At 43.8% G+C, this 27099-nt stretch overlaps 1 protein-coding gene across 30 annotated transcripts in view; it reads right to left on the bottom strand.

Moving 5' to 3' along the window:
* DMD (dystrophin) overlaps window positions 1–27099 on the bottom strand; it is a 1241121-nt gene that overhangs the window by 62568 nt on the left and 1151454 nt on the right. For 26 of the 30 annotated variants that reach the window (XM_080576230.1, XM_080576221.1, XM_080576246.1 and 23 more), the window contains 3 exons: window positions 19116–19177; window positions 6056–6130; window positions 651–852 (listed from right to left, as the gene is read on the bottom strand). In XM_080576230.1, the coding sequence (XP_080432356.1) occupies window positions 651–852; window positions 6056–6130; window positions 19116–19177 (339 nt within the window). Of the gene's footprint in view, window positions 1–650; window positions 853–6055; window positions 6131–19115; window positions 19178–25323; window positions 25642–27099 lie in introns of those variants that run through there. The other 4 variants (XM_080576243.1, XM_080576240.1, XM_080576242.1 and 1 more) reach the window with 4 other exon arrangements.

Genomic DNA, 27099 nt, shown 5'->3' with positions numbered 1-27099 from the left:
GTGCATTCTGAGCAACATCACTAACTCATTGAATGGAACGCCATTATAATTTTATTTAGGTAAATTTACTCTCTTGTATTTATAGTTATAGGTACCCTTTTTCAAATTAAATTTTAGATGAAGCATTTCTCAAATCTGACTGCGAAGGGTTCTAAACACATCAGAGTATAGATGAGTCTCTTTCAGCTTTGAGCAAGGATTACAGATTGAAAGCTACAGAAAATGAACAGCTCTGTAAAGGTTTAGCACACAAAAATACTGACACATGCAAGAGTCTATGTGATGGTGTTCATGTGTTGCTCTTTAATTTCTTTATCTAAAGAAATTTTAAAAGCCGGGCAAAGCCTTGACCAAGAGAGGAGGTGCAGTCCTGGAATTGCTCTGAACACAGCAGTGTGCTCTCTTTTCCAGCTCTCTCGTTGCTTAGCTTAATAAATCTAGTATTGCATGCCTAACCAAGGGCTGTATCGATTCAACTAAATGCAGCCATTAAATCATTAGGTTTCTTAAACTTTCACTCCAACTGCTGTTTTTCCAGCTTCAAGCCATTCATTTTACAACGAGGCAGCCAGCTCATTACCCTTTCCCCCTTCCCCTTGTGGTGCTAGCAAAGCTTTTCAGTGTGCTACGTTTACAGCACCCATACATACGTGTCATAGACATTCAGCAGCCAGTTGAGGCACATGTCCACGCAGAGAGGAACATTGACCAAGTTGTTGTGCTCCTGTTCCAGTCGATCATAAATAGTAGTCAAGCAGTTAATGATCTGTAGAATATCCATCGGCTGGTCATTTTGCTTGAGGTTGTGCTGGTCCAAGGCATCGCATGCAGCAGACAGACTCAGGAGATCCACTGTTAAAACAAAACAACGCAATAAAGATTGCAGAGAAACAGCAGTTGTACTACCTGTACCCAAAAGATAAATTTAGGTACAAGAATTTGCTTGGCTTACATGCCTGGCCAAAGGACATTTTATATCCTCTGCAAGTCAGGTGCAAGACTGGTTCCAAGAGTCCTACAGGTGCACTGTTTATTCAGCTGTGGTCTTAAACAGCAACGTTTATAAAATGAAAACTCATTTTTAGCTGTAAAGTACCTACTATGCTATTGGATTGTATGGAAATATTACGTAAATTACTGTGTAAGAAAAAACTCCATATTCCATGTTTTATGTTCCTACAGATAGGCTAATATTTGACTACTGCATTCACTGGATGTGCTCTAAACATGGTATGTGTCATCAGCTTTCATGAGACGTGACACTCAATTCCTACAGAAGTCAAACAATCTTCACTGAACCAAATTCCACAAGGAATAAGCAAATGAATCACAGCTGAGGCAGGGTTAACTTCTCTGCTACTTTTTCTCTGGCGAGAACATGGAAAAGAAGATTCCAGACCTGTTCCAGTACTTACTAATAGAATTTATAGATTTTTAATTCTGAAGACCTTTTACATTTAGAAGTATCTCTATGACATTACAGAGTGAGACAAATTTAAAACTTATCAATCAACATACAACAGAGATTTCTGCCACAGACATTTAAAATCTTGATTTTCATTCAAATTTAAGCCAACTGTATTTTGAAATTTGGATGCCCATAGCAAAATAGAATTTCCCATCAGCTCTTAAAATTATTCTTACTTTCTGAAAAATAACATCAACAGCAGTATCATATTTTGAGGGACACCAAATCAGAGAGTTATGAGATGCTGGTGTACAATGCAAAACAGGAATCAAAACAAATCAGAAAAAATAGACTATCTGGGGCATCAGATCTTCTTGCTGCCATATGAAAACCTTTGTAAATCCTTGAAAGGAATTTCCAGAGGGCGAGAAAATGTGAGATAAAAGTCTAGATGCTGTTAAGCCCTCTCATACCATGGTTAGTTACAAAGTGCAGCATAATTCAGCATGACTTGGGGTTGTGGATTTTTGGCCTAAAGTGAACTGCCTGAAACCATTCTGGAAACTTGTTACAGAACTGGGAAATAAACTGACCCAATTGCAAGACCAGTTTTTCTGTCATTGGAATAAAAATATGTTTTATTGAGTCCTGGTAAGCAACACCTCTTGGTAATGTCAAAAAAATAAAAATAAAAATAAATTGTCTAAATGCAGAACCCCATATAAGATTTATTTTATTTTTTTAGAACTTCATTTGGTTTAGGGGCACATTTGCCAAATTCACACTTGAGTGTCCCAGAATACAATCACGAATGAAACTGACCCTGATGAAAAATACTTCAGCTGCACACAGGGCTGCTTGATAATACTGCACTGACAGTATGCTGGGATTTTGTAACTGCCAAAAGAATTTCGGGAGTATAAATATCACTGGAAATCAGTGGGGACTTCTGCTGCTAAATCCCTTAGGCACTTCTGAAAATTTCATCCTGTGTGCCTGACATACCCAGTGCTAGAGTGAAGAAGGAAAGCCCTGAATTCTATCCCTAGTATTACACCAAGAGATTGAACTTGAGTTGGTCTGTTTTGCACTGGGCTTTATTAGGAATTTACTTTTTCACATTATCATGTGGATATTTACTAAAAGAAAATATTTTGCAACATCATGTTTAACTTACTAGCATATAAAATATAGCTATTCTAAGGTCAGTGTTACAATCCTGCAAAAGCATATTTATCAGACCCATTCCTAAGAGTCATAGCAAGTTATTCTTCTTATAGTAATTTATTAGCCAAATTGGAAATACAGCAATGCTTTCACAACACCTTTAATGCAGAGCTTTAGGCTGAACTCTCAGTTCCTTTGAGACTATGAATCAACAGTAATTAAATGAACCCCTCAGGCACCTGGGTGGCAGCTTAATTATACATGCAGAAACTGCTAAACATGGGTCATTCCACTTTGTGAAAGCTTTTCCTGCTAATAAGCAGCAACTTCTGAAAAGCCCTTCACCCTGCTCTTCATCAGACGCCTGTCCTATCTTGAAGGTAATGATGCATGTCCATCTTAAAACGAGCAAGAAGTGTTTGCCACCAAGCTCTGCTTTAGGGGACATCTTTTCACGGGAAGAAGATTTGTTCTGGCCTTCACCAGAGTAAGTTTCTCTTGGCATTTCCCCACCACATTTAAAGTAACGTGTTGTGGGCCTCTCCAGAATTAGGAATTGTGTATTTCTTTCCTGAAAGCAAATATGGCAGTCCCATGAATGACAGCCTTTCAAAAGCCAAGTCCAAACACACATTGAAGAGTTGCATATTCATGGACATTCAGTGATTTGCACGGCTTTAATTACAATAAACCATACCACTTTATGCTTTGTATGTTTTTCAGGTTGACACTCCTCTGTTCTTTTCTATTTAAAATTCTAAAACTGACTACAAAATTTGTGTGAACTGTAGCTCCTAGCTTATTTTGAAATCCAAGTCATGTATATAAAAATTTACTTGTCCTCTAAGGCAAGAGAATAAGCTTAAGAATGTCTATAACTAGGCCAACCTGTGGACAGAATACAGGAAAAGTATGAAAGATGACCTTGAATGACTAACCAGCTGAAGGCCAGAAGAGACAATTTAACAGGCAGAATGTATGCTGTGGAGGTCATATACTGAACCTAGGCAAAACTCAACATATGGCTGGTGATAAAAAGTGTTAATGGTGTTCCCAGGATGCAAAATGACCTCCTCTGTAACCTCATGCAGTTGGCTGATACATTAAAAAATATATATTTAATCTAGCCTGTATATATATATATATATATATATATAAATATAAAGGAAGTTCTTGAATATTTTCTTTTGCGGCATCTCCAAGAAAAGTTTGGGAACACATCACATTTTATTGACTTTACAATGTTCAGATGTGGTTTGCACTTAAAGATCAGATCTTTTAAAAGTAGCAAAGCAAGAAAGTCAACATGCTTTGATGTGATTATCAAAGGAAATCACACATTTAAAAAAAACGGTGTAATAGTTACACCTGGCATGCCCACAATAATTTCACAGGCTGGGACAATAGAGACACACACTAGATTCTCCTGAAGTTACACAATACACAAACATTTATTTGTTAAGGATTACAATTTCCTATTATCCTTCAGGTTTAAAGCCCTAGCATCTTAATGTTCATTGGGCTGATTTACAAACTGAAAAGAAGTTATTTTTGAACAAAAATCTAAGTATAGTTCATGTTTAAAAGTGTTTCTATTCTCGCCACTGAGATAGGCTGCACTTCCACATCTACGGACTACTATTGTGTTCCCATCTTCAGAATCTGAAAACACTCCTCAGAAGGTAACATTGTTCTGCTTTTTACACAGTTTGCAGAAGAGAATACATATACGTATAGCTTTTACACTCCTGCAATTTTAAAACCGAAATAAAAACTGAGAGCTGAAAGCAGCACCTACTGCAGGAAAAATTCAAGGATTTGGGGCTACGTGTAGAATCCCAACACTGTGCTCTATTTCTACCAGTGCCAAATTGCAGAAAAAGAATTTTGTAAATAGTTTTTTTATCTAATTAAACTGAGTTCACAAGTGACACTTAAATCACAGAATACACAAACACAAGGATGGTGTCTCCAAGCAAAAATATTTGCAAGAACAAAGACTGTTAACCAAATTCCTTAAATACTTCTCCTTAGATACAAGTGTGAAGAATGTGCTAAAGTATTCAGTGTAAGCGCCACTGCATGTTTCTGAAAACATCCATTCTCAGAAAATCTACCTAAGTATAACCTTGAAAGATGAACAGACTTCAGTGCATAATTACAATTCCCCACTGGAAAGCCCAAGATGAGTGGAGAATTATTCAGTGGCAGAATCAAGGTAATTACAGATAAAACAGGATGCAAAGTTTTGTACTTTCAACCATAGAAGCTTGTCAGTTACACAAAAATTTCAGTTCATTACTTCAGTGCTGCACTGATTACGGATACTTTTCACTGCATATCATTCCAGTTTCTTTACATTGCCTTTTCATAATGACTGTCACAAAAACATGTTTGTATTTCTTATCATCAGCTGTCAAAATTCAATCTTTGTTACTACATCCATGCTGAACTTTTTCATTGTGTTACAAGAATTTTCACCTAGTGTTTAATTTTTTTTCTTTTATTTCATTTTTTATAAATCCAGAGATCAAGTCTGTTCATTAGTGGAATTCACCCATCCTTATAAGCCTAAAAGTAAACATGCTCAAAAAAAACCTGAGGTTTGACACAGTTCCAGAAAGCATGTGAGCACAAATCTAAACTTGAGATAAATCAACAGTTGAGACACTGCAACTGTGTCAGAAATTTAACCCTGTAATTAAACACTGAATAGCGAACATTAAAATATTTAAATAACCCTCCAAATTGTACCGCTTAATAAACTGTTTGCTTTGGTAACTTATTGGCCTACCAAGAAAATTATGAGCAAATGATTTAGCTATCAGGTTACAACAAGCTGAAGCGGACATGTAAGTGAAGTGACAGGCAGCAAACCATACACCAGCTGTGAGAACTGCCATGTCAGACCGTGCTCATCGCTACTGTAGGAGTGACTAGGGACTTCTGAACATAGCCCAAAGCTGGGGTGAAATGAAGCTAAATGCTTATTGTGATGATCTCATTTAAACGCAGCAACCCCCCAGGGTTCAGGAGTCAACCTAACACAATATTAGCTATTCCAGCTCTGGCACAGTTTGGCATCCGAGCTCTCACTGTTCTTATTACAGGACAATCCTGCTTGCACGTTGTTGAGCTGCAAAACTGTGGCTGGCATTTGATGTGGCTTCAGTAATGCACATAGAGAAAAGAGCTGGCCAAAGAGTGTGAAGATGAGAAATATGCAGGGAATGTTCATTTTGTTCCTGATCCGCTGTTTTGTCTCATAACCAAGAGACCTGTCGGCTGCCCAGCACTTCTGACTTGTCAGGAAGGTGCAAAGCCGTGGCAGCAGGAGGTCCCTCAGATGAGAGGCTTCCATGCACCCAGCAGCATTTTGGGGGTGGAGGGGGTGCTTTTCTACTTCTGAAACTGCAAATCAGCTCATGGCTTGGTAATAAAGTCTTCCTGGCAGCCCACACCACAGGGGCAAGTACTTACAGCAGAGGGCTTTCTGCAGCCTGCGGAGCTTCATGGCAGTTCTGTATGCCGAGAACCTGACGTTGTTCAGGTCCGCTGTTGGGGGAAAACACCAGAAAAAAAGATTAGCTTTACACCTTAGAAATAACCAGACTCACGATGACTCTGTTCAGTTGAACTCAAACATTACGATCAGTGATTCAAAGGACAGAGGGAAAAATGGTGTGTTAGAAACCATACTTCACTGAGCAAAAGCACTCAAACCTTGGCAATCAATCATTCAGAAGAAAACCAGCAAGTCCTAAAGCGTTACTTCCTTTCTTTCAAAGGTTCTGAACTTAAGAGCACTTGAAAGGACACCACCACCCACTGCAGCAGCGTTGCCTGAAAACACCGCAGCCTTTCACAGGGTCGGCACTGTAAGGGAGATAAGGATTTGGATCTCCTCCCTCCCTGCCTGAGGTGCCCAGCCAGGTTGCTTGCCGGCAGCCAGATGCACAGAGCTTCTGGGCAACGCAGGCAACTCCCAGCTACTGCTGAGACTCTGAAAAATAATGCCTCTTTTGTGCTCCCCCACCTGAGCAGACAGCAGCGTGCCCTGCGAGGTGCAGGGTGCCGGCAGGGAGCCAGCCGAGCCTCCAGAGCACCTTGGAAACTGCGGGGAGCCCAGAGGCCACAGGAGCAGGGCAAGGAACGGGAGCGGCCTCGGGCCAGTTTCACTGCAGCCTTCTCGTGCGGCTCACCAAACCAGATCACCTGCAGGAGTCCCGGCTGTGGAGGGAACAGTTTAGCCACGGGTTGTTGGGACACTGCAGAGACAAGGTGGCCACATCCCCAGCCAGCAGCACGCTGAGCAGATAACCAACCCGCTCGGCACGGGGGAGGCTCGGTCAGGGCTACGCGAGCATAGCTCAGCACTGCCTCGTGGCTACCTCCCCGGCAGGACACGGCCCCGCTTGGCAGTTTAAGAAGCAGGCTGTAGAAAGAACTGGAAACAAAGGAGGGGTTTCAAGCAAAACTTGTCTTGGACTTCATATGACCAGGCAACTGGATTTGCACCTTTGTCTTCTGCCTGCCTCTGCGAAACTAGACTGAAGATGATGTGCTTGCTCTGATCCTGACCCTGGCTTTGCTGAGAGCGGCCTTGGGCAAACCCGTTTATTTACAAGAAGAATAAAGATAGATTTACTGGGAGTGAGGTCAAAGCTACCGTGGCTGAGCTCCTGCCGGTGTATCAGCCAGCTCATTTACAGGCAGGCTGGCACACCAGCACCACGCTGCAGGTACACCACTGCTTGTGTTACTCAGAAGCAAACCCAAGGCGCAGAAGCGAGCGCGACATCCTGGCGAAGGGCTTCTGAACGTTTATGGGAGCAGACTGACACACACCTAAACTGTGCACAGGGGCAAGCTGCTAACTTCAGCAAAGAGAAGAGGGGCTGGCTGCTCTTCCGGGGGCAACTAAATGAGCAGATGCCGTTTCCCAAAGGGCACCGCCACCCCCTCACAGGGATGCTGCGGGAATCAGGCTGCGGCTGGGGCACCCTCCTCGCCGCTCCAGTCCCACAAAAACCCACGGGGCACTGCTACCCCCGGGCACCTCCTTGCTCTGGGCTGCGTGCTGGCACCTTGCAGTGGCTTTGCTCATGCCGACACGGGCTCTGCTGGCTCCTGTACCCAGCAATGCTGCTGGTTATGTTTAGTTTAATACTAACAGTGAAACCTGCCAAGCCTAAGGGGTTAAGGATGGGATGGCGTTTTGAAAATGTTAACGCCTCTGTAAATACAAAAAGAACGTGAAAAAAAAACATGATATTGGCTCCCAGCAGAGGTCCATTTAGCCCAATCAATAAGCTGCCTCCCAGACTGGAGAGAGAGACTATTACTGAAAACAGGGCAAATACAGAATGGTTCCTTGCAGGAGGATGCACTGAGGTACTGTAAAGGTGTTCGTGATGTGGCAGCTTGGGTATAACTATCCAGGCATCGTTTACAATGCTGTACAGGTATAGGTAGCAGAGGGAATATCGTCTCAATTACATAAATTTTAATTAAGCTGTTCTGAATGAGTAATTTGAGGTCTGATAATTCAGTAGTTTTGAATACCTTAATAAAGCTGTGAAGTGTTTCTAAAACACGTCTTGCAGCAGAAGGGAAACTTTCAGCTTTGTATATAATTTCTTTTTCTTTGCACAGCCGTATACACCTTTTTAATGGGCAGTTCTCTTGGGCATTGTGCCTGCCAGCCCGCTCTCTCACAATTATCCTGACAGGTCCACAAGCATTAATGTGGTGTGGAATAAAGCACGCAATTTAAATAAAGCAACTTAATTTGTCTTCAGGAGAAATTAATAAAGCAGTCCCTTGCAAACACGCTGTGGCTTCAGTTACATTTTGTACCTTGTTGTAAGACTACACTTGCGTTCTGGAAAACAAACAAACAAAAAATATCCCAAGTAGTAGCAATTTTACTTGTTAAACGTAAGATTGGTCAAAATTAATTGGATTCGAGGCTTATATACACTAGGTTATGGCTAGCATTTCACAACACGAAGAAGCTTTCCCTGAATTTTAAATGCATATTCTGAAAAAGCTTATCTATTTATTATTTACATTTTAAGAAGCATTAGTAAATATATATACACATATTTGAGGCCTTAATCAGGGCAGAAAGTACAAATCATGAAAACACTTAATCTTCAAAGTGCTGTAGTTTACATCTATTTTCCTGCACATGTGACATGCTGAATTTCTTATCAACCCCTCTGACACTGCTGCCAAGAAGCACCTGTTGTAAATGACCAACAAGCTATGTCGAGAGCTAACTTCAGAGCCCTCATCTTAGGTTTTGGGAAAGCAGGAGCAACGTTAGCTCTTCACTCTATATGCTGAGGCCGGGCAGCTGTAGCAGGCTTTTGCTCCCACCTTTTATCAGCATTAGCCCATGCCTTGTTTTTGTCAACTGCCCACCTCCCATCCTCGTTATGCCACCACCACCACACTCCTAATGGATGGCTAGCTGACCAGGTGAAGGCAGCCATTTGCTATGTCACCGTCATTCCATGTCACATCTTTGCCTCAGATTTTAGTACTTTCATTTTATTTTATATTTGGGACTCCTTTAAATGCCTTTCCTGACCTCACTTTCAGCCAGGTTGTGTCTGTACCTTTCATCTGCCTCTTCTTCCATTTCAGCGAAAGTACCACATTCTAACCATTCTAAATCCAAAAAAAGGACAATAATAAGAGGTTTTATGGCTCCTGAAAGACAAGTGTAATAGCATTTTATAACTACAAGACAGGAATTTAAATTCTGACTTGGACTACGATGAGGGAAGACTGTTCCATGGAGAGGGCAACACAGCAAATGCCCACAGAATCACAGGATGGCTGAGGTTGGCAGGGACCCCTGGAGGCCACCTACCCCAAGCCCTGCCCGAGCAGGGCCACCCAGAGCAGGCTGCCCAGGGCCGTGCCCAGGCGGCTTTTGGAGATCCCCAAGGAGGAGCCCCCACAGCTCCCTGGGCAGCCTGTGCCAGGGCTCCTCACCGCACAGCACAGAAGGGCTGCCCGGTGCTCAGAGGGAGCCTCCTGGGCTCCACTTTGTGCCCAGCGCCTCTTGTCCTGGCACTGGGCACCACTGAAAAGAGCCTGGCTCCCTCTTCTTTGTACCATTCTTTCAAATATTTGCACACATTGGTACGAATCCCCCTAAGAGGAGAAACCAGCACCTAAGGATGAACCTCATGAAGTTCAACAACGCCAAGTGCAAGGTCCTGCATCTGGGCCGGGACAATCCCAAGCACAAACACAGGCTGGGCAATGAATGGATTGAGAGCAGCCCTGAGGAGAAGGACATGGGGGTGCTGGTTGACAAGAAACTCAACATGAGCCATCAACGTGCGCTTGAAGCCCAGAAAATCAACCCTATCCTGGGCTGCATCAAAAGAAGTATGGCCAGCACACCAAGGGAGGTGATTCTCCCCCTCTGCTCTGCTCTCATGAGACCCACCTAGAGCACTGTGTCCAGCAGAAGGACGTGGACCTGTTATAGAATGAGCCCAGGGGAGAGCCACAGAGATTATTAATGGGCTGGAGCACCTCTCCTATGAAGACGGGCTGAGAGAGTTGGGGTTGTTCAGCTTGGAGAAGAGAAGGCTCTGGGGAGACTTTAGAGCAGCCTTCTAGCACCTAAAAGGGGGCCTACAGGAAAACATGAGAGGGACTCTTTGTCAGGGAGTGTAGGGATAGGACAAGGAGTAATGGTTTTAAACTGTAAGAGTGCAGATTTAGATTAGATATTAGGAATATATTATTTGCTATGAGAGTGGTGAGGCACAGGAACAGGTTGCCTGGAGAAGCTGTGGATGTACCTTCCCTGGACGTGTTCAAGACCAGGACGGATGGGGCTTTGAGTTTTTTTAACCATGCTCCTACAAATCTGCTGGTGGTGACTTTCCTCCCCCTGAGCTACTGCTGTGAAGAATGCACTGCTCCACAGAGCAGCGAGGGGAAGCCCAGATCTCTTCTAATTGGGCCCCAAATGCTTCCCTTGCTGGTGCGTGGCTCCATTTAAGTGAACTGTACAACATAAGACTGTCAGGTAATGAGGCTTGGTAACTCTGCTTGCTAACGTTAGTGGTAACGTCACTGGTAACAGCAATGGAGGAAAACTGGAGTAAGGCAGCATAAGGCACTGCTTGGCTGCAAGCCAGGCATTACTGCTGGGAATATGTGGAGGAGGGAGGAATGTGGCACAAGCAGCAACAAACTTCCAACAGTTTATAAAAACACTACTAGCTCATCCTTTCCTCTGTTTTTTTTTTTTTTTTTTCCTTCCTGGGTTCCAGGGGAAATTATCTATTGCTTTCTTCACTCCCAAAAAGACAACTGAAAACTCAGGACCCACTAAGCGTTGATTCCACAGAACTTTTGCCACCTCTGAGCAGGTAGGAAAGCTAAGTACAGCAAGCATGCACTTCTCCAGCCTTTCCTCCCAGTCCTAGAAGGAGTGCACAGTCCCCTCATCCCAATGAGGCGAGTAGAGGTCTGAAAAGCCCTTGGAGTGTATGAGACTTTTGGGTTGTTTTGGCGATACTCCAACCCCAGCCCTAGTCCTCACTGCTCAGAAGGTAACTTCCATGCTTTGATCAGAAAACGTAGATGCTCAAGAGCATAATCTGCTTACGTTTTGTATTGGAAAAGGTCACCTGGCCCCTGGAAACGAACAGACTGAGGAAAATGTGGCAGCGCTGTATTTGTTGACAAGAGTATTTACACACAGGAGGAAAGAGGAAGAGTAGTTCTCCTGCCACTCAGCTACAAATGAGCTCTCTGTTCAAGGAGTAGAAATGCTTCCAGGGGAGAAGTTTCAGGATTATACTACAAAAGACCTGTAAGAAAGGGCAGGTGGTGATGCCTTAGCAGCAACAAGCAATTCCCACCAACACAGCAGGAAGATCTCACCATGATCTTTCTCAAGCTTCTACCACAGCCCTCTCTCTCACTGTCACTGTGAAAGAGTTCGAAATGCTAAGGTATAAATGAGCCTTGGAAATTTGGAAATCTCCTTTTGCAGCTTTCTTCTTTTCATTACAGACACGACACGCCCCTCCACTTCCTTCACAGCAACTAATGCGGTGAGGAGAAGGTTATCTAGAAGACTGATCTCCTCTGCGTCCATCAGGCGCCTACAGATTATTCAAGAAAAACTAATGCTCCTTACACATGCAGCTTTAATGAAAAGGGCTCCAGTCTGTTGATAGGAAGAACTAAAATCAGAACTATTGCTGAAAGACAATCAGACAATTAAAGCCAATTAATCCCGTCTAATTAACCTCTCCTGCATAATTCTGCATGTTGAGAGTAATGTCAGAATGCGAGAGCTATGTTCTTCCTCAAAAGAGCTAAGACATAAACACATTTTTCAATGCTGCCTTTCTACGGTACTGTAGAAACAGCAGTAATTACATCTAGCAGGTCCTTATGACAGTGGCTAATCAGGTAAAAATCACTCATTTGAGAAGTGATCCATGATTTGCATCAAAAATTTGAACCGCCTGCTGGAGTGTCCCACTGACTACTGACACCGTATCAACAACTTAGATGTTGTAGACTTTTTTATTATTATTATTATCCCATGCTAAATTCTGTATTATACATTGCAATACCATTACTGTTTTTTAATAGCAAAACCAGATCCTCATATTCTTGACCCTTTATTGCATGAAATAAGGTGGCTTTTATGACTAAAAGCAATAAAAAAAATAAAGGGCAATAAGTTTGAAAAAACAGACCATTTTTAACAAGAGATGTAGTGTCCAGTGTGGAGGCATATTTGTTTCTTCAGCAGCATGCATCTATGACCCAGACGATCGGTTTTAGGTAATGTGTTATAACTGAACTGCTTTCCATGGCCATTCTTTAAAAGAATATTCACTGCGCATCTGCTCCAGCTGCTGTTAGTGCTAAATGACTGCGATGTTTCATTTGACAATGCCCTGTCCTCTAACACAGACTCATCTGGCTGAGCATTTAAAAGCTCTGGGACAGGCCAGACTCTCTCCTCCCAAAGGTAGTTGATAAAATGTGACTCACACACACAATGTAATCAGAAGGCATTTTAGAAGTCCTTTCTACCTGGAAACCACCTCATCTTTTAGTTTAGAGAGGTCACTTGTTTATATTATTGTGAATATTATTCTAATCACTTTTTAATTGACAAGGACAAAACACAGCCCATTTCATTTGCTTTTATGGACAGCATTTTTTACCACTGCCTGGATCCCATCAAACTGAAAAGAGCAGCTTGCATGCTTCAGGTGATAACTATCATCTCAAGAGCAATATTTGTCAAGTTAACAACTAGACCTCATAAGGTCAAATACTCACCTGGCCAGCCTCATCAAATCCTCATCTTCATTTAGTGAGATTTACATTTTTTGTGCGTTTTTTTTTCCCCGTTTTTTGTTTGGTTTGTTTGGCTTTTTTGTTTGTTTTTAAACTCTCACTTCTTTGCAAGCAAGAAGATATGAACCTACATCAATATATCTCAAAACCTGAACGCATTACACTACCATAGTATGACTTCTTCAAATAGCTGTTCATAAATATAGTGCTAGCAGAGGATAAGCTATTTGGGGAATCACAAGTCACTGTTGACTCTGATAATGCCTACCTAACAGAGGTTAAAAACTGTTTACTGTACAATCCTGAACGGACCATAATTCCACCACCAGCCACTAAGCCTTCATATGTTTCATCAGACTAATAGCACCCTGACTTTTCAAGAAGTTTCATCTCACACCAATTCAATGCAGCTGCGATTCCCTGACCAGTTGATGAGTGCTGGATACCTTCCTGCTGCCCGAAACCCATATATAAATCTTCTAATGATGCCCTACAGTGGCATATATCACCTCTGTAGGAACTGTAATTTAAAAATGCAAATGAGACAAATGCATAAAGGAAAGAAATTAATCAATAAACATTGCTTAATATCAGCTGAGTCCTAGCCATTGACTCTTTCATTATAACAATAATTAATGCGATCATCTACATTGCTTTGAGGATAAATAATGGTAAACAGTGATATTATATATGTAGACATATAGCTCAAGCACTGTCCACAAAGCGATACGGCGTGTTGTATTATAACCACTCTACCAAGTAGAACAGCCAACAATGTCTCTGCAAATTAATTAATAAGTGGGAGGTACTCGGGGCACCAAAGTGCTAATGTCTGCATTTAGACCAAAACGTGGATGAACGCCACAGCATGTGCCAGCATACCGATAACCTGATTAATTGACAAGGCCCTTGGGAATTTAGTTTCAGTATGGCATAGCTTTTATTCATCCTGGAAGTCTGAGACTGAGAAAGGACACCTGGGTTACCCCATTATGGGGCTGGGACATAGTCAGAGTTTATGGTCAGGTCAGCAACAACCTATATGCTAGCTGAGATGTAGTCTTAACAAAAAATCCTACAACAAATAAATAGCAAACAACTTCAAAACTATTAAGGAATGATCTCCATTTGCAAACCAAGAGGATAATACTCTTGAGCAAAACGTTTCCATATGGCTAGCTGTTTTACAGCAGAACATTACTTTGCTCTCTCTCTAATTTCCTCCTTCAGTGCTAATAGACCTAAGGCTTAGTTTCCAAGGAACGCAAGGTCCTTGAAACATGATGGTCCCTACCACTGGTAGCTCATCAGCAAATTAAGGCTCCTCTGCCATAGCTACGTGTACTGACTGTTAGGTGTATGTCTGCATGGGATGTAGCCATACCCTTTAGAAAGATGACATACTCCAGGTCCGAAGACTATCCAAGGGTGTTAGAACCCAAACAATCCTATTTTCCCAAATGAAAAATTTTATTACACCAATTACAGTTACCTTGACAATGACATCAGTGGAGAAGCAACATTTAAAAAACAGCTTCCATATCCTTGGATTTCAGTAGAAATCACATGAATGATGTGTAAGATAGGCACATGTCTTATTAATACAAGCATGGAAATCAATTAGCTGAAAATGGATAAAATCTCAGAGAAAAGCAACAGATAGTGTAATAGTTTTGTAACAGAAATGTAGAATTTTTTATGGCATTAGAGGGGCCAAGAGTTTAACCTCTTCAGGCAGCATTTCAGAAGGACACACAAAAATGCAAACCAAAAAGGGCAATGACATTTATCTTCCTCGGTCATTCAGTTAGAAGCTCCCGCTGCTGTATGGTGCAGCCAGCCACAAGATCACCACAGCGGCTGCTGCCGAAACTCTGGTGGAGGCTCAGAAGTGCCTCTCAGCATTTTCTCACCTTGTGTTAAGCCGATGAGACTTTTCTTCCATGCATGACATGGAGAACCGCCACCCCCACACCCCAAATTAAATGGAAAGCTGTCACCAGCTGCAGTGCACTGGAGTCTGCAAGGGTGTGGGTGTATTTTTTTTAACCCTCTTGTCCTACCTTGGGAAATTAGGAGAAACAGATGCCTCCTGACTGCATCCTGCTATTGCAATTACTGTTTACAGAGACTCAGGAAACTCATCCTGTCATCCCATGGGAAGACTGGAGGAGGGGGACACTAACAGTACAGCACGACAGACCAAGTTCTCCTGGACCACCACTGCTAAGGTTAGAGACATTATCAGCTTAAAGGCAAAACGCTGTCATTCTGAGCTAAGCTGTTTGCAATTAAATGTTCACACTCAGAAGACAAACTGAAAAAAAATAAAATGTAAGCAATCCCAAACTACTTTGATTCCTGCTCTCCTGGTCTCAAAGGTCCTTGGATTCTTTGGGACAATAAAATAATGCAAATTCTCATTTCAGTGATACCCTGGAGCCATCATGAAGGATGAGAAAATTTGTAAGGGGGCTGTAAAAGCACAGTGTAAAAAAGCAGATCTGCTGCAGGGCAACTGCTCTTGGAAAGAAAAGCTGCCAGAGCAGTTCTGGGTACTTTGAAGACTTTCAGAGGAAAGTTAGAAGAACAGGGGAGTGGTTCATAACGGTGTTACACAAACTGAGGGTGACTCTCGGCAGCCAAACCCCTGAGACTCACATGTCACTGATTTTTACTACCTCTCCATTTCAGCACTTGTTTTTTCACTATGTTCTTCATTTACATAGCTAGTCAATCTGTATCAACATCTGGTGGATAAATTAAATGATACAGCTCAGGTCATTGCTGCAATTACCTATTGCCACTTCGATTTGACCATTAAACAACAATTATGTCATTTAATATTGACGGCTCGTTATGTAACTTTAAGTACCCATAACTTTAAATGAAGAGTGAAAATTGCCCAACTTGAGTCAGCAATAGATGCTTCATTAAAACTGATAAAATTGCTATGTTGTTTAAATAATAAAGAAATGCAGTCCAGAGCAAGCACTTCAATCTGCTAAGAAGGAAAGGCTTCTGTTGAAAGAACAGCCAGGTAAAAATTTCCAGCACACAATACTAAATTTAAAATGGAACATTTTGTATTCATTAATAGTATTTTTATAAATGGCGCTGTTTCAGCAAATGAGTGTAAAAAGGGCAGGCTGTTTTACAATTTTTTCCTGCAATTTCTTTCTGCTTTTTCTGATGCAGTCCCTACTGGACACAGGATACAGGAGTTCTTGGACCAAGAACCTGATCGGGTACAGTAATGTTCCATGTAATGTAATGTATACAGCACGTTCCTACATTCTTTTATTAGTACCAAATAACGGCCCCACGTAATTTAGCTTCATTTTTACAAATACCCAAACTCTCAAAGACAGAAAGCTGAGGACAGTAAGTTTGAAACTTGGAATTATTCTATTTTAGCAAAATGTACTGTGGCAATTTGTAGATGTGTGAAGTGGATATGTGAAGAATAAAACTAACATTACTTCTTCTTTTGCAGAAAAGTCTATTTTGGCTCAAAGACATAGGCAAATGAGAAACGTTACCTTGTGCCCACTTGCATCTTCCTCATTCACTTAAAAAAATTAGGCTTTCAGTAAATAGTAAGAATTTAAATTAGACACAAGGATCTTCTAGCAAATTATGATGCACTGGCATCAATTAAAGCATGGCAAATTTACAGAAAGGCAACACATCAGTCAGTACCTGGGATGTACAGAGTGCTGTATCACATTGCTCAATTATTCCCTATGGGCAAAGTGTAGGAGTTGGAAAATGGAAATGAACACTTTTGACAGCATTGATGTGCTTGGTCTCTCTTTTTTGCATTTACCTAGATTGTAGAATTCACATTTTCTACCAGATTTTTAAATCGCATACATACTAAGTTCTTTACAAAGTTCTCCGTATGAATGAGAAGCAAAATTTGGATCCTAATGTGGGGAAAAATAATAGGATCTAATGAGTATGCAATACAAAATCAACTTTAATAATATCTTTTCAGATAAAATATTACTGAACAGTCTGAAAAGACTTCAAACATCCCATTATTACCGTTTTGACCTGAGGCAAAGCAAAGCACTGAAAACACATCAAGGCTCCCATTCAAGACTAAACGGGTTATGCTTGTATTATGCAATTTATATGAGAGTTAGGCAATGATGAATATACCCCAATTCAAAAATAAAATAAAATGGTAGGTTATTCAGCAGCACTTTTATCAAAGCCTCACCCTATGTGGCAGTGCACAAAGAATCATTGTCTAATCTGTTTTGTACACATGTACAAACACCTAAGTTTACTAACAGAAACACATATTACACATCCTTTGCTGAAATCAATGTTGCTTCCATATTAATAAGGACTTGGTCCCAGCTCAAAAAATAGAAATAAAATTAGCCAGAAAAAGGACTGTCCTTCTGGACATTCATTTCTCCTGAAAACAAATGGATTTTAAAAGAAAAAATACAGAAATAAAATCTGCCTAAACATGTTCCTTCTTTATGCAGTAAGAAGGAAGGATGTCTTCAACTCTTGACATCCAGGTGATACTCACAGAGATAAAATCTCAGTTAAACTAAATGCAAACTGACTTCAACAGTCACACATCTTTTGAACTCTTGACCTGAACCCGCCAGGACACTTTTTTCCCCTCTTATAGAATTACCTCTTAACTTCTTAATATTCAAGAGTACTCGAGCTGAAATACCAGAAAGAAATCCCAGGAGAAAAGCAGTTTCAAGAGGATTCAGGTCTGACCAGCAACAGTATCAGAGACACCACTCCGTCTCTGGATCAAAGCAGGCTGCAGAGTCAGAGTGCGGTTCAATTAACAGGCAACTGTTTGAAGATCTACCCATATTAAAGAGATGTCTGCATGCACAATTACTATTTGTCCTGAATCCTCTAAACTACTCAGTTTCAGAGCAGAAATATAAAGGAAGCGAACAGGGCAATACGTTATAATTAAATGGCAAGTCAACACTTGTCTGCTTTTGCATTTTGTTAGCCTGAATTTATACATCTTATATCCCTTTTTGACATACACAGCAGTCTTCTGGTTAATTTTTAAACAAATTGCTGCCACACTGCTAATACTATAAAGAAAAAAAACCTTCACACTTTCATTCGGTTTTATCATATCGCTTTTCTAAAATAGCTTGGGTATGCCTTTACTGCAGAGCAAGTTCCCTGAGTTAGCTTGAAATACATCAGTTTAGCTACTGAAAACAGTCTAATTATGCCAGCACAGAGTTTAGCAGGAGATAATTTAAGCTATATTTCACTATGGTAAATAAGCCTGCACTGAATGCTAGATTTGACTGTCCTAGTACTGAAGCTGGCTTGTTTAAAAGCTGGTTTATATATGTGTGCTATACGAATGTAACCTCCTTTATGAATACAGCATATTCATTGATAATTCTTCTAGAGAAATAGCTTAATTTTTATTATACCCTCCATTACTTATTAACATGACCATTAAAAGCAAACAGTTAGCTATTAAATGGTCTGCCAAGCAGCCTATACTAGAGCATAGATTGACCTATTGTATCTTATACATGTGCTTCTTTCTATTGCTAAAACCCAAAGCTGCTAAAAAAAATTAAAAAGACAACAACAACAAAAAACAACGACAACAAAAAAACCACCAGAGAGGCGCACTGAAGTCATAATAAGCATGCAATTTGGGTATTCGAAATGACATCATGACAGCTGCCATGTGTTCCAAGTATTGAAAGTGCTTTAAAAATAAAGCAGTGGTAATGCAGTTTGGCAAATTGCTTCAATTGGCTTTCTACCATGCAAAAGCCAGCACTAACAGCAGCTTGGTTTGATTTTTCATCTGCCTTTTGTAAAATAGATTAGACAGTGAAAAGATACAGGATTTCTTCTTTTTTTTTCTTCTTAATTTCTGTCCCAGTCTTTCACTAAGTTTGCAACAATGCAACCAAATTACTTAGTAAATCCAATGTACACTCCAAGCATGCTAATTGATATATTAATTTTTCCACTCCATGTTTGAAATAAGTTATTAGGCCTTTCTCTTGCAGAATATTTAACCTTGATAAAAGCACAGCCTCTCACGTCAATATAATTTTGTTTCACCACTCCTGGAAATTTTTATTGTAACAATGCATTTGATTGGGGAAAAAAACAACTGGTAGAAGTGTCTTACCTAAAGACTGGTAGAGCTCAGTCATTTTGGGATGATCCCAGCAGGTCGTTTGCGTCTCATGGCTACAACACAAAATATAAAGGTTAGTAAAATGGAATTTCTTTTTCCCTTGCACAGCATGTGATCCCAATTGCATATTGCAGTGCTGTGCCAGACCACCACCAGCAGCCCAAGTTCTTGCAGGAGGGAGCCTGAGCAGCAGCAGGATATCTTCGTTCAACACCAGGTGTCAACTTGGACCGCTGTACTTAGGCATGGGCTCAGGGAGCAAAATTAAAAGTGCTGTTAACATTACAAGGACTGTGAGTGTTCAGATACCACAGCATGTTGGGGAACTTGTAATCACACCAGTTCTTAAAGTCTTCTGTTCATACATATCATTCCCCAAACCAGAGGACAGATGTTTAAAAGGGCTTAAAGCATTTATGAAACTGCTGACTGGATGTTGAGATCTGGGGCATTTTTGACCCGTTGCACCCTATGTGCCCTTTCCGCTCTTGCCACATGTTACATCAGAGCCGGCCCACGTGCTGTGGCTGCAATCACCCATGGCAGTCCAAACATCTGCACCAAAACCCCCACCAGCTGGCACCGCTTCTCGGGCCACGTGCTGCACCCATGCACGGACGTCTCCTTCTCGGTACCACGCTGTCAGGCTGCTTGGTTCCCAGGCCCTCTCCTTGCCCTAGAGGTTCCTGTGAAGTCTGGGGAGGCAGAGCTGTTGGGAAGCCAGGGAGAGCCCAAAACAGGGTTATGAATCCCGGCCCTCTGACTAGAATGCAAATGGGACGATCTCTGCATGGAAGCTCACGGTCTCCAGCTTTGCAACACAGCGCATTGCCAAGACACGCAGCGTGAGAAAGCCAACTACACGAAGTGCTAGTGAGTGTAATAGCAACTCATGTCTCCTAAGGCTACGCATTTTAAGGCTTTTTTTTTTTAATGACAGCATAGTTAATGTGACCGTGCATCCACCAATGCGGAAAACTTGAAAGAAAATTCTCCTTATCCATCCTATAGCCAATGAAGTCTTGGTCACACAGAATTCAGCCCCACTGAAAGACAACCACGAGTACTCTTAAAACTATTCTGAAAAGCACATATAGTTGGTAGCAATCGCATTTCCAATGCCTGTACTTAAAAAGCATGCATCCTGGGTCCAGCACACACACATCATTTGGAAGAAAACACACAGAAGAGCGGGGTTTGATCCACAGTGTTTTGGAGTTACTGGAGCACACACCTTTCAGCTCCAAGACAATGAATCACAACCCAGCAAGCAAGCTGAATGCCCTTGTATACCAAACTGTGCACTGGAAAGCTGATGTAATGATGTTATTTTAGAGAGCAAACTGTCCTTGAGCTCTTTTTGGGGCAGTGATGTTCCAAAGTGCACCTCTACAGGCATACCCTAGGCTAAGATGGGATGCAGATCTCAACCAAACACTTCAACACCACCACTACTCAAGGGAAAAAGAAATTTGCAAGATGTTTTCTTAGCAGGATTTCATTTTGGTCTTAGAAGACAGGCTATTTAATCGATCCACGTGAACACTTGACTGGTCCAGTAATGTCTATTCAGTATGTAATATTCCCACATTTTGCTCTGTAACTGCACAAAAGAATGAAAGGGCTCACAAGCAATAAGCATAAGGAAAAATGCAGGCATAGCACTGCCTGAGCTGAGCACAAGCTTTTTAAACAAGCCTCGTCTCATCAGCCTCAGCATCCCCTCCCCTTCCTAATTCCTGTGGTGGCTGAAGGTGGTGAGAGAGGCAGGAGGACGGCTGAGCTGCAGCCGCGGTCCTGTTTGCTCCGGTAAAAAATGAGAGCTGAGAAGGGAGGGGGCTGCAATTGCACTCAGCAATGTGAGCTCACCCTGTTTTCTAACCATGGACATGGGGTAGCCTGAAGAGAAAACCCATGGATCCAAGACAACTGTGCCCCAGCTCCCAAATTTGCCACCGTATTTGGTACAGGGAGGCTCTGCAGCACCAGCAGCTTTTGGCTTAGCTTGGTATAGTTAAAGTGTATTTCTGAAGACAAAAAGGAACAGTTTCCATTATACATTGAGTCCCCCAGAAACTTGGCTTCCATAGGCTTGTGCTTATACAATAGCAGCCCAAAGGAAAAGAGCAAGGGAACACATTCGCTGCCAAGTAACTCCGTACAGACAGAGATCTCACGATTCAGGTAAGCGGACTGCAGAAGCACATAAACATGCAGAGCCACAGACCTGTGACTGCAGTTTGTTAGCGCCCACTGTTAGTTCCAGATCAGTAGCTCCCGAGGCATGAGCCTGACAGCCTCGGCTTGCCTCCCGACGGGCAGGTAGCCCCAGATGGGGGCTATTACAGAACAAAACTCCAGCACTGCAAACAAGCGCGTTCCTCAGGCTGGGAGCTGGGGCTGACGGTGGGGAAACAGCTCAGGAATTTGGGTGATGATGGTTTTCCACACCTCTTTATTATCTCAGATGCCATGTGTGCAAGTACTTCTCAGATACCTGAATAGCAAGTGTATCCTTGGCTTCTGTGCCAAATCATGTAGCAAAGACATGGAGGAGAGAAAGAGCTTGCGCACGCAGTTACAAGAAAGCTCTGAAACTCATCTGCCTAATTTTTCCAGTGAATTCAGTTTGGCAGCCCCAGATTGTTCAGTGGATAAACAAGACCACTTGGGGCTCCATAGCTGTTAGTCCGGGAGCTTTCAAAGGCACTGATTCCCATTAAAATATTTTAAAGCCACCAGGTATCTGGCCAAGATGTATCTATATAGGACTCTGGAATCTCACGCCTGTGCTGGATAGAAGAGCAAAAGAATCGTTTTAGATGCAGAAAACTATTATGGTTAATCACTCATCAACACTACCTGGACGAGTATTTTATTGGTATTTTTACGGTAAGCCTAAATCACCAGATACTGGTGAATTCAGTGTGAATGGTTTAAGCTTATGGCACTTAATCTTCCTGAAAAGCCCGATGAAATAACTGATTTTCCTGAGATCTTGTAAATAAAATTTCCCTTACAAAGAAACATTGGACTTCAATCGTTGTGTATTTTTGCTATTGGTTACCCCACACCACCACACAGCGTGCCCTTACCTCACGACTACCCGGAGCACTTCACCCAGATGCACGCTTTGCAAGGAGCAGTTTCACTCGCTTCACCTACAAGTCGCTAGGGCTGAACTCGCGGGGTGGGTACACTTCCCCTCTGCTCCCTCCCTTCGCTTTGTCTGCAAATTCAGCGGCAGCGTACAGGAAAATACTCCTTTCTGCGGGGTGCACCTGCCAGACGGTGCAGGCCCCAGCTCCGGCCTCTGCCCACGAAGCATGGACTCAGAAGCCGCCTGGCTTGGTCGGTGGGCTCGCAGTGGGACCCCAGCAATCCTGCCCTGCAGGAGACCCGGGCCGTGGAGCTGTCCTGACACCTTCTGCCCCACCAGGCTGCGTTCTGGGGAGGCTGACCCTCGGTGGTTGTGCTCAGGCGGAGGCAGGGAGGCTGCAGCTCCTTCGCTCCGGCCGACAGCCGCTCGCTGCTGGCCTCTCAGCCGAGCGCTCCCCACACCCGAGGTTATCGGCCACGCTGCGTGCCAAGAAACGTTAGGCTCCGTCGAGGCTGCTCTTCCCAAGCCCCTCCGCCATTTCCAAAGGGCATTTAATGGTGAGCCTCGGGGCCGGGCGGGGGAGGCCCTGCGTGCCTGCCCGCGCTGCGAGCACCGTCTGTAGGGAAGTGCCAGCTCAGCAGTTTCCAGCAGCCTCAACCACGCTTGGGAACGCTGTAGCATCCTTAATAGAGCTGCAGCAAAACGCCTGCCAGAGTTTCAAACTCCAGTGAACAAGGCCCCTGTACAGCCAGCGAGGCAGAGGGACAGGGGAAGTGCAGCGAGAGCCCTCCTGACCAGCAGCAGTTGAAGCCGGGTATGAGTATGTGCCCAAAGAAGGGCTCAAGATGCTTTTCCAAAGAACTAGCACAAAAAGACATCAGTGCACATGTGCAGTACTTTTGCAATACTGCACACACTCAGAGGATACGTTCTCCACTTCGTCTCCTCATTCCAGTCACCTAAATTAATCACTATCTTTCAAATCACAGAGATTTTGCAACAAATACAAATCTAAGTGGGCTCATGTGGCTTGTTTTCCTCTTTCTCACCTGACTTAAGCTGCAAAGGTGGAAAGAAAATGAAAAGCAGGCCCCAAAAGGAGAAGAACAGCAATGGTTACTGGTGACACCTAGGTGCTGATGTGACTGGCACACTAAACCCACCAATAATTCAGAGGGATGAAAGCGAAGTCGTCACCTAATACATCCTTTGGGAACTGCAGGACCACTTCATTAAAGGATGATTATATTATATTAGCAAGGATAATTTTTATGTGGGCAATTCTGTCACACCATGCCAGTGCAAACTCCTCTGTTCTTGCCAAAAGCACAGAGATTTGTCTCTCATCATTGTCAGGAGAGCTAATAACACACGGGATTGAAAACCTGAAATCAAGAGATGATATTCTAAGTGACATGCTAACTGAATTACAGTTCCCTTGTTACAACTTGATCAGTTTGGACAAAATAGTTATCTTCTCTTCCCTCATTTTACATTACATTTGAGCAACACCAGCAGCACGAGGAGCGGGGAACAATCCCCCTCAGCCCAGTACTGAAATGCTCCTGCACAGGTCGTGCTGAAACCTTCGCAGACCTTTTTGACTGCTCTTGTTCACATTCCTTCTCCTATTATTATTATTATTTTATAGTAATACATATGATTCAGGTTTTCGTGTTTATTCACTGCTAAGCTTCAGAGTCTAGAACTTTTGACTGCAACCGCACAGTCCTTTTTAAGCTCTCATGCTGCTCTTCACCTCTGATACTGGAGCAAATTCTGCAGTGCTTTTCCCCCCTCACACATTATTTGAAAATGCAACATGAACTAGATGTGCAAGTGCACAGATGTGCATAGAATAAGAAATTCCATCAGGTGGCAATAAATAGATAGTTACACACACTTAATAACAAGCTGAAATTAAAGTATTATTTTACAAAGCACTGAATTGATCCGCTTTCAGTCAACACAATTTATAATGCCTCTCACCTTTTGGCTTTAAGATCAGTAAAAGGTTATTACAACCACCTCATGACTGCTGTCAAAAAGCCAAAACAAACACGATACAGTTGCTTGGCTGTTCCTAAACTAACATAAATGCAATTCAAAGCGCTTGTACGCAGAGATGCTACCACTCATTTAAAATGAAAACTGCTCTCAGCAGTAGATGACAGTGATTGCACAGAAGACTTAATAGTTGTCTTAATACAGCGTTTCATTAATTCCCAGGGTAAAACACGTTGCTGCTACGGAAAGTATTAACGGCGTGAGAAGGTGGCACTCCTTTGTGCCTTACAAAGGACTACTGTTTTCATCCATAAACCCGGAGCCTACCGATCTGCGCACGGAGATTATTCCTGCTTAAGCCAAGGATCAGCGTCTTTTCGGCAGGAATTTGACTGCAGCATGTTTTATTGGCTTTTGCCAGATTTATCTCCCTGCTGAAGGGAGGCACCGAGACATATTTAAGTTTCTTGCTGATACTGGAAATGAATAGGAGAAGGGCAAATATCAACTGCCAAGTACTGAATAGTAACTTTTTTTTCCCCGGTGATGTTAAACATTTATTTTGTGCGCTCCGTCGCGGGCAAAGATTACCGCTCAGCCGCTGGGGCCGGCCGAGCCTGCCCCTCCAGCTGCTGCCTGCCCGCTGCCTATTTGCTTTTCAAAGCCTCCCCGCTCCTGCCAAACCCATTTCACGGCGGGCTCCTGGCTCACCCCGGCTCGGACAACCAACTCCTCAGCCTTAGGAGATCGCAGCCCCCACGCTTCCCCAGACCAACCCCGCTCCCAGCCTGGGACACCCCCCCCCCCAGCTGCTGCATTTGTAAGCATCTGCCCAAAGTTGCCTCCTGCAGCAAGTCACGAAATCCCCCGCGTGCCGCGCAGGTAGCGCTGCACAGCCCCGGGGCGCCCCCCGGAGCCCCCCGCCGCCGCCCCACCGTGCCCGTGCCCGGCTGGGGGGGGCTCCGCGCTGCCCCCCGTAGCGGAGCACCCCGGCGGCGCGCCCGCTCCCCGCCGCGCCTCCTCCGGGGCCGCTCGCCCGCCTCGCCCCCGCAGCCCCGCCGGCACCTGCCGCCTCGCCCCGCTCCTCCTCACCCTCTGCGCTGCTCCCTCATGGCGGCAGCTGCTCGCCGGAGCCACCAACAGCGCGGCCGCACGGCCCCGCCGCCCAGCACCACTGCGGCCGCCCCGCCGCCGGCCGGGAGGGAGGGAGGCAAAGAGAGGGCGGCGCTCGCCGTGCCGTGCCGTGCCGTGCCGAGCCGTCTTGTGCCGTGCTCTGCCCCACCGTGCCGAGCCGAGCCGAGCCGAGCCGTGCCGCCCCGGCCCGCCCCCGGCGCTGTGTGGGCTGCTGCTTCCCGCCGCAGGGAGGGGGCTGGCTGCCGCTGGGCGGGCCTCGGCGGGCGGCTGGGGGGGAAAGGGTAGAAGCGTTAGGGTTGGGTCGGACCTGCGAGATCGTCTGGGCTAAACGTCCCCCTACCACGAGTACCCCCCGTTAAACCGTATCCCTAAAATCTGCCCCAGATTGGAAAGGGGGCTTGGCGTGGATGTCGTGGCGCAGCTGATGGCCAAGCGGTGCGTTTGTGGGTGACGCCGGGGAATTCCTCTCCCGGGACCCAGACTGCCACCCCGGGCACCCCTCTGGCCCAGCTGGGCCCGGCCGAGCACTGGGTATGTAGGTACATGCCAAGGATCTCCTCACAGCACTGCATTTCACGCCGGCACAGCCAGTCACTCGCCCACCTGGGCGCCCATCTTGCCATCCTTCCTTCGTGAAAGCAATGCTGGGGGAGACCCAGCTCCTTCATGCAGCTGGGTATTTTTCCCAGGCTTGCAGACCTTCCTTTGTGGTAAAGGTGTCCCAAAAAGCAACTTTCAAACCTACAAAAAATCCCTATTTTTACACTGGGAAGACGTAGGCCTGGATGCACAGAAAACTCATTTCACCCGTGGTTTCTATACCATATCGACATCCTTGGACTGCTTTCCAAACGTATAATGTCAGTAAGCACACGACTTGGTGGTTTCTATCCTAAATATTAGGCTATCGGGGGCTGTCTCTAAGGCCCGAGGTATCTGGATAACCTGCTTTTAGGGAAAATCCCATCAAGCAGTTCAGGGGAAGCCCGTATGCTCTTTCCTAGAAACATTACAAGAGCAGGATGCCCAAGGTTCAACCCCTCCAACTGCCCAAGGCAACTGTGAAACCTAAGGGAGTGAAATGTAAATTTCTCATCGTTTCTATACACCCTGATTTGTTTCAAAAGGTCTAAGCCACACTTTTCATTCATCTCACATCCGCAATGCTGCTGCAACAAGGAAAGACAAAGAGGATTCATCTCTGTGTGGACAAACAGAGCGCCACGTTAAAGCTCACTGGGCCCTGTGAGAAATTCCCCGTGCACTCCAGTGGGTCGTGTATTGGATCAAAAGTTACATTAGATATATTAGCTTTGAGGTGAGTGAACCAGCCGAAGGCTGTCAGTTGTTTCAAATCAACAACCGCATTTTTGCCCGTCTTCTGCTAAGTTTTAAGAAGCGAGGGATCTCTAAGTCTTTAAAATACGATTTTTAGCACATTGACTGGGAGGGACTTCACGATCCATTACACTGAGAGAAGAGCAGCCTGCTGAATGCAGCAGGGCTAGCCGTGGCTGGGAGCCTGCAGTTTCACAGAAGAAGCATTTTGCTTTCTTTCAAGAAATATCTTGTCCTCATCCTCCGATACACATTCTTTCAGTTTTCTGCTTTTCTGGAGTTTCCTGGTCTTCCTTAACAGGAGCTTGCTGCTGTTACCACGTTTGTCTTCTTTCCCATACAATAGTGCCAAGTAATAAGAATTTAAAAACCAGTCTGAAATTCTCATACTTTGCA

This window comes from Anser brachyrhynchus (assembly GCF_964034855.1).
Source record: "Anser brachyrhynchus genome assembly, chromosome: 1".
In the NCBI taxonomy this organism is placed as follows: Eukaryota; Metazoa; Chordata; class Aves; order Anseriformes; family Anatidae; genus Anser; species Anser brachyrhynchus.
Note: the sequence above shows the minus strand (reverse complement) of the source record. Positions and strands in the feature narration are given on the sequence as shown.